The sequence below is a fragment of the Rhincodon typus genome, chromosome 42, assembly GCF_021869965.1.
Source record: "Rhincodon typus isolate 14 chromosome 42, sRhiTyp1.1, whole genome shotgun sequence".
NCBI lineage: Eukaryota > Metazoa > Chordata > Chondrichthyes > Orectolobiformes > Rhincodontidae > Rhincodon > Rhincodon typus.
In genome coordinates, this window is record NC_063373.1 from 5,859,309 (window position 1) to 5,868,521 (window position 9,213).

The 9,213-nt window shown below is 51.0% G+C and overlaps 3 protein-coding genes across 5 annotated transcripts in view; 2 read left to right on the top strand and 1 right to left on the bottom strand.

The window, feature by feature from the left end:
- The window catches only part of LOC109925849 (gastrula zinc finger protein XlCGF57.1-like), a 28,184-nt gene that overhangs the window by 12,143 nt on the left and 6,828 nt on the right, over positions 1-9,213 (top strand). The window lies entirely within an intron of this gene.
- On the top strand, positions 46-3,645 carry LOC125487546 (telomerase protein component 1-like). 2 transcript variants are annotated; one of them, XM_048619298.1, is made up of 4 exons: positions 50-266; positions 2,653-2,771; positions 2,958-3,062; positions 3,139-3,645. In XM_048619298.1, the coding sequence occupies exons 1-4, from the start codon at positions 158-160 to the stop codon at positions 3,277-3,279; spliced, it is 474 nt and encodes a 157-aa protein (XP_048475255.1). In that variant the 5' UTR covers positions 50-157; the 3' UTR covers positions 3,280-3,645. The 2 variants fall into 2 exon arrangements, with proteins under 2 accessions (XP_048475254.1, XP_048475255.1); XM_048619297.1 differs by having other exon boundaries at positions 46-266; positions 2,958-3,252.
- Positions 3,692-9,213, bottom strand: part of LOC109926454 (ER membrane protein complex subunit 4) — a 6,290-nt gene continuing 768 nt past the window's right edge. For both annotated transcript variants that reach the window (XM_048619295.1, XM_048619296.1), the window contains exons 2-5: positions 8,755-8,866; positions 6,425-6,578; positions 5,501-5,661; positions 3,692-4,093 (exon numbers count right to left, since the gene is read on the bottom strand). In XM_048619295.1, the coding sequence (XP_048475252.1) occupies positions 4,058-4,093; positions 5,501-5,661; positions 6,425-6,578; positions 8,755-8,866 (463 nt within the window). In that variant the 3' untranslated portion in view covers positions 3,692-4,057. The remainder of the gene's footprint in view (positions 4,094-5,500; positions 5,662-6,424; positions 6,579-8,754; positions 8,867-9,213) is intronic.

Here is a 9,213-nt window from a genome sequence, read left to right on the forward strand (position 1 = left end):
GGGGGGGGGGGGGAAGGTGAGGTGGGGGTGCTGCTGCGTCGGAGCAACCGGGACTGACGCCGCTCACGTCGGCGTCCCCTAGGATCCGGAGCCGGGCGAGGGGTCGGAGGAGACGGAGCGGGGAGCGGATCCCGACGAGGATTTGGAGAAGCTGACGATGGGCTCCACCTACAGCCTGGCGCCGTGGGGGCTCAGCAGCCCCGAGCTGTACGATGTGTCGCTGTGGCTGACCGTGGTCAAGGAGTCCGGCTCGAGCCCAACAGGAGGTAAGACACGAAGCAGAGCGGACGAGCTGGGGGTGTTGGGGTGACGCGACGCGCCTTCTTCCTGGAAAGCCCACTACATCGCTTTGGGCCTCTCTCGTTTTGTAAATGAGACAGAAGAAGCGTGGAATCTGACCCAGGGTTTTCGTCTTATTTTTGTTTTGTTTGCTCTTTCGGTTGTGGAAGCTGCGAGATAACGGGTCGCCCATCCGCTGCTGAAAGATCTTGCGCTCTCTCTGTCGCTGCCAGACTCAATCTGTCGGTGTTCTTGTGAACCTCCTCCTCCAGGGGCCCCCCCCTCCGATACGGGGCCAAAGGGGAAAAGTGGGAACAGGCGACTCAGTTGGACGATCACGCGGGATTGTAATAAGCGGAGCGGTGCTGGGTCCACTGTTTTTTGTCATTTATATAAATGATTTGGAGGTGAATAAAGGGGCCACGGTTGGTAAGTTTTGCAGATGACACCAAAGTTGTTGGTGCAGTGTGGGCAATGAAGAGTATAATGGGATCTTTATCAGATGGGCCAAGGAGTGGCAGATGGAGTTTAATTTAGAAAAACGTGAGGTGCTGCATTTTAGAAAGGCAAACTGAGGCAGGACTTATACACTAAATGGAAAGGCTTTGGGAAGTGTTGCTGAACAGAGAGACTTTGGAGTGCAGGTGCATAGTTCCTTGAAAGTGGAGTCGCAGGGAGACAGGGCGGTGAAGAAGGTGTTCGGTACGCTTGCCTTTATTGGTCGGTGCACTGAGTATAGGGAGTTGGGAGGGTCATGTTGCAGCTGTACAGGACGTTGGTGAGGGCCGCTTTTGGAATACTGTGTTCAATTCTGCTCTCCCTGCTGTGAGTAGGATGTTCTAAAACTTGAAAGGGCGCAGCAAAGATTTACAAGGATGTTGCCGGGGTTGGAGGGTTTGAGCTACAGGGAGAGGCTGAGGGGTGACCTTCTAGAGGTTTTTAAAATCATGAGGGGCATAGATAGGGCAAATAGACAAGGTCTTTTTTCCTGGCCTAGGGCATAGGTTTAAGGTGAGAGGGGAAAGATTTAACAGGGACCTAAGGGGCAACTTTTTCACGCAGAGGGTGGTGTGTGTATGGAACGAGCTGCCAGAGGAAGTGGTGGAGGCTGGTACAATTACAACATTTCAAGGCGTCTGGACGGTTACATGAGTAGGAAGGGTTTACAGGGCTATGCGCCAAATGCTGGCAAATGGGACTAGATTAATTTAGGTATCTGGTCGGCATGGACAGGTTGTACAGAAGGGTCTGTCTCCGTCCTGTACAACTCTGAGATGCCATGGTGGGATTTGAACCCGTGTACCCACACTATTTAGCCTGCGACTTCTAGGAATATTTTATTTTGTTTTATTAAATTCATTCACGGGATATGGGTGTCACAGGCTGGGCCCAGCATATATTGCCCTCTTGAGAAGGTGGGTGTGACCTGCCTTCTTGAACCCCTGCAGTCCCATGTGCTGTAGGGTAGACCCTTAAGAGGGAATTCCAGGATTCGGACCCGGCCACAATGAAGGAACGGCCGATATATTTCCAAGTCGGGATGGGGAGTGGTTCGGAGGAGGAACTTGTAGGAGGTGGTATTTCCATGTATCTGCTGCCCCTTTTCCTTCTAGATGGTAGAGGGCGTGGGTTTGGAAGGTGCTGAATAAGAAGCCCCTGCAGGGCATCTTCTGGACAGTACACACTGCTGTGACTGAGCATCAGTGGTGGAGGGATAGTCGGAACTGCCGATGCTGGAGAATCTGAGATAACAAGGTGTAGAGCTGGATGAACACAGCAGGCCAAGCAGCGTCAGAGGAGCAGGAAGGCTGACGTTTCGGGCCTAGACCCTTCTTCAGAAAATGGTGGTGGAGGGAATGGGTGTGTATGTGGTGCAAACCAAGTGGGGACACACCTGATTGTGTGCCTTGTCGATGGTGGGACAGGGCTCTGGGGGAGACAGGAGGTGAATGACTCACTGCAGGATTCCCAGCCTCTGACCTGCTTTTGTAGCTGCTGGTCCTTGTTCAGTTTCTGGTCAATGGGAACTGCTAGGATGTTGAATGGGGCGGGTAGGGGATTCACTGATGGTAACACCATTGAACATCAAGGGGCAATAGTTACATTCTCTCTCTCTCGTTGCTGTTGCCAGAAACTGGCAGTGGAAGCAGATATAACTTTTGAAAGAATGCGGACCTGAAAATGTGTGGTTATTTGAAATTTGGTATTCACTGTGCTCTGTTCTGATCAGCACAGGAAATATCCAGTTGGCCCTTCAGAGAAGTTACCAGCAAATCTATGGCACATCCTGCCAATGCTTTCGCTTCGAAGTGTTGAGTTTTACTGAATGTGTATTGTCGATGGCCCTTTAACAAGATTTCCTCCCTCCGCCAGCTCGATCGCTGCTCTGCGCAGATTCCCGTGGATCCCTTTGGTGTTCCCTGTGGGATCCCACTGTCACCCCAGTGGAGCAGGCAAACCCGCAGGAGCAGCCCAATTGGACTCGGAAACAGGTAACAGCAGAGACACCGCTCCGTCTGAAACCTCAGTAGCAAAGGGTCCTCAGGCCTGCGTTCGGACAGTGTAGTGGAAGCTTTACTTGGTGTCTGATCCTGATTGGGGATTGCGTGCAGGGAGCTTTACTCTGTATGTAACCCCTGTGGAGTGCTGATGTTCTTGTTGCTCCCTGTTCTGTTCAGGTTCACTCTGACAGAGTAACAGCGGTGACAGAGACCGAGGAGCTGATTGTAACAGGATCGTACGACCGGACTGTTCGCTTGTGGGATCGCCAGTCTCTGAAGCAGGTATTCCTGTCGCTCTTGTCCATTACCCATTCCTTTCCCTGGTACACTCTGACTCTCTCTCTCTGCTCCCCCCCAGGTTGGCCTGTTCACCTGTCAGGCTCCAGTCCTGTGCCTGGAGGCGAATCCAGCCGACCTGAGCCTCGGGGCCTGCGGGGACGCCGCGGGTGACCTCTACTTCCTGCGCTGGAGCAGCTGCCCCTCCCCGGTCGAGGGATAGACGGACCTGCAGGCTCAGGAGCGGTCACAGTCTCTCCCTGAGGGTCCCTTTTCAAAGGCTGACATCTCCATCCCGGTTAACACTTTCTAAGTGACTCTGTTGGCTAGAACGGAGCGTGATATTGATGAACTTCTCGCTTACCCAGTACTGTGGGTCAATTTGAATCCCGTTACCCCTTGCCTGATGGTGTTCCCTAGGGAAGTTCCTGTCATGCTTTAATTTCAACGAGAACAGCGTGAGCCCAGGTTCCACCGGCTCTCTGGTAGAGGGGAGCGGGGGTGGAGAGGTGCCCTTAGTCCTGAGGACCACTCAGGAACAGCACTGATCATGTACAGTCAGCCTCAGCAAATAAAGGCAATGATACCACCCTGCTTCTGTCTGCTCATTCATGTATTTATCAGAATCATTGGGGTCAGATAGTGAATCTTTATTTTGTACACGGAGTTAGTTTCTCTACAAAGCCAGAGGCTAAAACTACGAGCCTTCCCATCCCAGCAGCAATCACCTCTTTTTCACAGGTGCAACGTAAATTAAAACACACATCATTGAGGGGGCTGAGCACCGGAGCAAGATGGCACGGTGCCTGCCTCACGCACACTAACCGAGGAGGTTTAAGAACGTTTGGCTCCGACGGTCTCCTTCCTGTCCCCTCTCCGCTAGTAGGAAGGGGAAATCGAAAGGTCAAAACGTACTGCGACATGCAGTCCTCCTGCCGAATCCTCCGCTACTTCCGGCCGTCGGTGATGGGTCCGTCGGGTCTCACTCTCGAGTGGGCCCATCACAGGATGATGCCCCCACCCGTATATTCCACTCTCTGAGAGAGGAAGGGGAAGGAAATGAGTCTTTTTAACGAACAGGAACAAGCAAGCCGCACCAGTGCAGAAAAGGCCCCTCGAGCCTACACCGACAATTACTTCTGCTAAAGGCGTGCTAATCCCAAATTTCCTGAACGTTTCCTGTACCCCTACGGCACTTCAAGTGCTGGTCCCATTCTTTTTTTATAAGAGGTGGTTTCCGGCCTCCGCTACCTTCCAAGGAAGCACATTCCAGATTCCCACCACCCGCTGAGTGAAGAGATTTCTCCCCCTGAAATCCCCTCACCCTAAAACTAGGCCCCCCTCCTGACTGACCCCGGTCAACCAAGGAGAACCGTTTGGAGACATCACTGCTTTCCCCTGCTTTTCCAGCACCCACCCCTCAGAACCTCTCAATACTCCAATGACCTTGGTTACAGAGTCATACAGCGTGGAAACAAACCCTATGGTCCAAGTCCATGCCGACACCATTCCCTGAATCAACGTGTCACACAAGGATTGGATTACAAATGCAAGGAGGCTTTCCTGAGTTGATGTGGGAATCTGGTTGAAAATGGACCTGTGCTTTCTCTGGGCTCAGGGCAGGCTTATAAGGAGAATCTGGATGACCGTGGGAGGGCAGTCTCAGGTTAAGTCTCGGCCACTTTATCGAGATGAGCAGGTGCAGATTAGTTTGGTGCTGGGGGGAGGGGTAAAACTTCAGAATTCGCTGCCCCAGAGGTGGAATATGTTCGCATTGATTCAGGGTCAGCTTGCCAACTGGACACAAAATTGGCTAATGGCAGGAAACCAGAGGGTGGTGGTGCATGGTTGCCTTTTGGACTGGAGGCCTGTGACCAGCGGTGTTCAACAGGGATCGGTTGCTGGGTCCACATTTGGATGAGGATTTAGGAGGCACGGTTTGTAAGTTTGTGGATGACACCAAAATTGGTGGTAGAGTAGACAGTGAAGAAAGTTATCGAAGATTACAAAGGGATCTTGATCAATTGGGTCAATGGGTGGAGGAGGGGCAGATGGAGTTTAATTTGGATAAATAAGAGGTGTTGCATTTTGGTGACAGAGACCTAGGGGATTAGGTACATAATTTGAAATTTGCATCACATGTAGACAGGGTGGTTAAGAAGGCATTTAGCATGCTTGCCTTCATTGCTCAGACCTCTGAGTATAGGAGTTGGGACGTTATATTGAGGTTGTACAGGACGTTGGTGAGGCCTCTTCTGGCGAACTGTGTCCAATTCTGTTTGTCCTGTTAGAGGAAGTTGCTGGGACTTTATTTCACTGGAGCGTAGGAGGTTGAGGGGCAACCTTTTATAAGTTGATGGATAAGCTGAATGGCCTCGTGTTCCTGTGAGACAGGCTGGAGAAGGACAGAAACAGCACACCCCAACCCCAGAATGCGATCTCACCTGCGGTGGCTCGATAAATGCCAGCCAGTCAGAGGCATGTGTGGGCAGCAGACCCATCGACTGGCACTTGTACACAGCCAGGGCCAGTCCCACCAGGTTGCCGATGAAGTAGACCAGACCCTGAAGCCACTGCTGGCTGGAGCTCTCCAGAAGCTTGAAGGCTGGAAGGGAACAGAGGAGGAGCACAAACGGTTAGGGACAGGCCGGAGAGGCGAGGAGGGGGTTGGTGGTGTCAATGCTGGGACAGTCCTCCCTGTAACATCAACATGCACGACCAGCGAGTAAAGGTTTGTGATAAACCGATGGAGTTTGACAGTCGCAGACAGAGATGGAGACACCCTCACACTCTTGGGTCACAGCGAGGGCATCGCTGTCAGGGCCAGCCTGTGTTACCTTCACCCTATCTCCAATTGCCCCTCCATCTCTGGCTGGGTTTAGAGTTGACTCTGTTACCATGAGGATCTGGAGTCACACACAGAGAGGACCAGACCGGGGTAAGGACAGCTGATTTCCCACCCTAAAAGGGGGCATCGGAACCACACAACAACTGTCATACGGTCACCGATCAGCTTCCAATTCCAGATTTACTCGCTGGATTTAAATTCCACCCAAGGGCCCAGGGGGACTTGAACCTGTGTAATCCATGGGAGAATACCCTGGATTTAGCAGCAAAATCAACACATCCTAATCACGAAAGCAGTTCCTGGGTGAGGCAACTGTCCGATGTCAAGAGATTGAGAAGGTTCGGCTTGTACACTGACTGGTATCTCTCAGTCGCCCCCCTCTCTCAGGGAGATATCTGTACACTTACTGGAGTCTCTCAGTACCCCCCCCCCCCCCCCCTCTCTCTCTCTCTCTCTCTCTCTCCCTCAGGGAGATAGCTGGTTGTCTCAGTCTGTGCTGCAGGTTCGGTGCGATACTCACTTGCCGACATGGACATCAGAGCCTGGATGGGTCTCCAGGCCATCATACAGACCATCATGATGGGGAAGATGGAGATGGTGTTACCAGCCATGTACATGATAAACAGATTCATGGGAACCTGCTTCAGAGGACCCAGGGCGATGTCCCAGCAGCGCTGTCAACAGAAAGCGAGAAGTGGTCAGTAACTGCACAGCCAGCTCACGTACCCACGCTCACACTCTGAAGGAAGGATATTATTCAGCTGGAGAGGCTTCAGAACAGAGTTACCAGAACATTGCCGGGAATGGAGAGTCTGAGTTATAAGGAGAGGCTGGGACTTTTTTCACTGAGATGTAGGAGGTTCAGGGCTGACCGTATAAAAGTTTATCAAATCATGAGGTATACAGATAGGGTTAATGGTGGGTGTCTTTTCTCAAGGATGGTGGACTTCAAGACTAGGGGGCACATTTTTAAGGTGAGAGGAGAGAGATATTTAAAAAAGACATGGGGGGGCAATTTTTTTTTTTGTTTTACACAAAGGGTGATTCGCACGTGGAATGAACTGCCTGAGGAAATGGTGGATGCCGCTACAGTCACAACATTTAGAAGATATTTGTTTAAGTACATGAATAGGAAAGCTTTGGACAGACGTGTGCCATGAGCAGGCAGGTGTGGGTATTATAGTCGGCATGGACAGGTTGGACTGAAGGGTTTGCTACCGTACTGTATGACTACGAGCAAGGAGGTGATGCTAATTTTGTACAAGACGCTTGTACAACCTCAACTTTTGATTTCTTGTTGTCACATGTACCTCGGTACAGTGAAAAGTTTTGTTTTGAGTGCAGTACATGCAGATTATACCACAGAAAGTGCGTTAGGGTTATAGAATACCATGTTACGCTGCAAAGAGAACGAGATCAACATTAAATTCAAAATTTGAGGGGTCCATTCAGAAGTCTAATAACAGCGGGGAAGAAGCTGTTCTTGAACCTGTTGGTACATGTGTTTAAGCTTTTGTATCTTCTGCCCGACGGAAGAGGTTGAAAGAGATTATAACCAGGGTGGGAGGGGTCTTTAATTATGTAGGCTGCTTTCCCGGGGCAGTGAAAAGTATAGATGGCATCAACAGGTGGAAGGTTGGCTTGCCTGATGGACTGGGCTGTGTTCACTGTAGACTATCGAGCATGGTTGTGGGTACCATGTTATAGGGAAGATGCGAATGTGTTGGAGAGAGAGAGAAAAAAACACAGAAGCAGTGTACAAGAGCAGTTCCGGGGATGAGAAACCTCAGCGAGGAGGAGGGAATCGAAGACATTGGGAGTGTTCTCCTCAGAGACGGGAAGCGGCGGCTGAGAGAGAGATCCGATCGAGGCTTTTCCAAAAATCAGGAAGTGGGGGGCCAGACGGAGTAGAGAGGGAGAAGCTGTTCCTGCCCAGAAAAAGAACAGGAAGAAGAAAGAGGTAAATTTAATTGGATGTGCAAAAGTAGCGAGGGGTGAAGTTAGACTTCAGATGGAGCACTCTGTGTCCAGTTGTGGGCATCACATGATAGAAAGGATGTGAGAGCATCAGAAAACTTCTTCCCAAGTGAGTAAGTGGGGCCTGCAATGCACTGCTCAGAAATGTGGAAGGAGGTGCAGTTGAGGAATTGGAGGGGGTTTTGCATGGTTATAGAGTCATACAGCACGGAAACAGATCCCTCAGTCCAACTCATCCATGCAGCCGAGATTTCCTAAATTAATCTAGTTCCATTTGCCAGCATTTGGCCCATATCCCTCTAACCCCTTCCTATTCATGTACCCATCAGCTGCCTTTTAAATGTTGTAATTGTACCCACTTCCACTGGCAGCTCATTCCATACACGCAATACCCTTTGTGTGAAAAAGTTGTCCCTCAGATCCCGTTTAAATCTTTCCCCTCTAGTTTTGGACTCCCCCACCCTGGGGGAAAAGACCTCGGCTATTCACCATATCATGCCCCTCATGATTTTATAAACCCCTATAAAGTCAACCCCTCAGCCTCTGACGCTCCAGAGGAAAACAGACCCAGCCTATTCAGCCTCTCCCTATAGCTCCAACCCTCTTTGTAAATCTTTTCTGCACCCTTTCAAGTTTAACATCGTTCCTGTAGCAGGGAGACCAGAACCGAACGCAGTATGTACGGCTGCAAGATGACTCCTAACTCCCGTGCTTAAATAAAAGGCTAATGGTGTAAGGAGAGGAGAATGGAACAAACTCATAATGCATTCTGTATGCCAGTCCCAACAAGATGGGACCAAATGAGCTTCCTACACTTTGACAATTGTGTGAAGCAAGCCTGGTCAGTCTTAGCACATTAAATGACAAACTCACTTTCTCAACCAGGATCCTGTCTGTTTCCTGGACACTAGTGTCCGGCAGCTGCTTTTCCGAATATCCGACCGGATACATGGAATCGCCCTGGCCGCATTGTCGCTCACGGCCTCTGAGAAAGAGGGAGAGAGAAAGAACATAGACAGTGTTAACAGTCACCACAGCAAACCTGGCAACATCCTGTTAAAGAGGGAGCCTGTCTGTCCATCAGGGACCCCCTGCCCCCGTTAGAGAGGGAGTCTCTCCGTCAGGGAGCCCCCCACCCCCCAATCCCGTTAGAGAGGGAGTCTCTCTGTCAGTGACCACCCCCCCTCCCCCACACCCACCCTGTTAGAGAGGGAGTCTCTCCGTCAGTGATTCCCACCCCCACCCCCCTTAGACAGGGAGTCTCTCTGTCAGGGACACCCCCCACGTTAGAGAGGGGTGGAAAGTGAATTTCTGGGGAGACGGGGGGGGATT

Bases quoted from the DNA above. Each gene is read 5' to 3' on its own strand.
- LOC125487546 (XM_048619297.1), top strand. From the start codon at position 158: ATGGGCTCCACCTACAGCCTGGCGCCGTGGGGGCTCAGCAGCCCCGAG. The intron at 267-2,652 runs GTAAGACACGAA...TCCCTCCGCCAG, and splicing joins CGGCTCGAGCCCAACAGGAG to CTCGATCGCTGCTCTGCGCA. The intron at 2,772-2,957 runs GTAACAGCAGAG...TGTTCTGTTCAG, and splicing joins CCAATTGGACTCGGAAACAG to GTTCACTCTGACAGAGTAAC.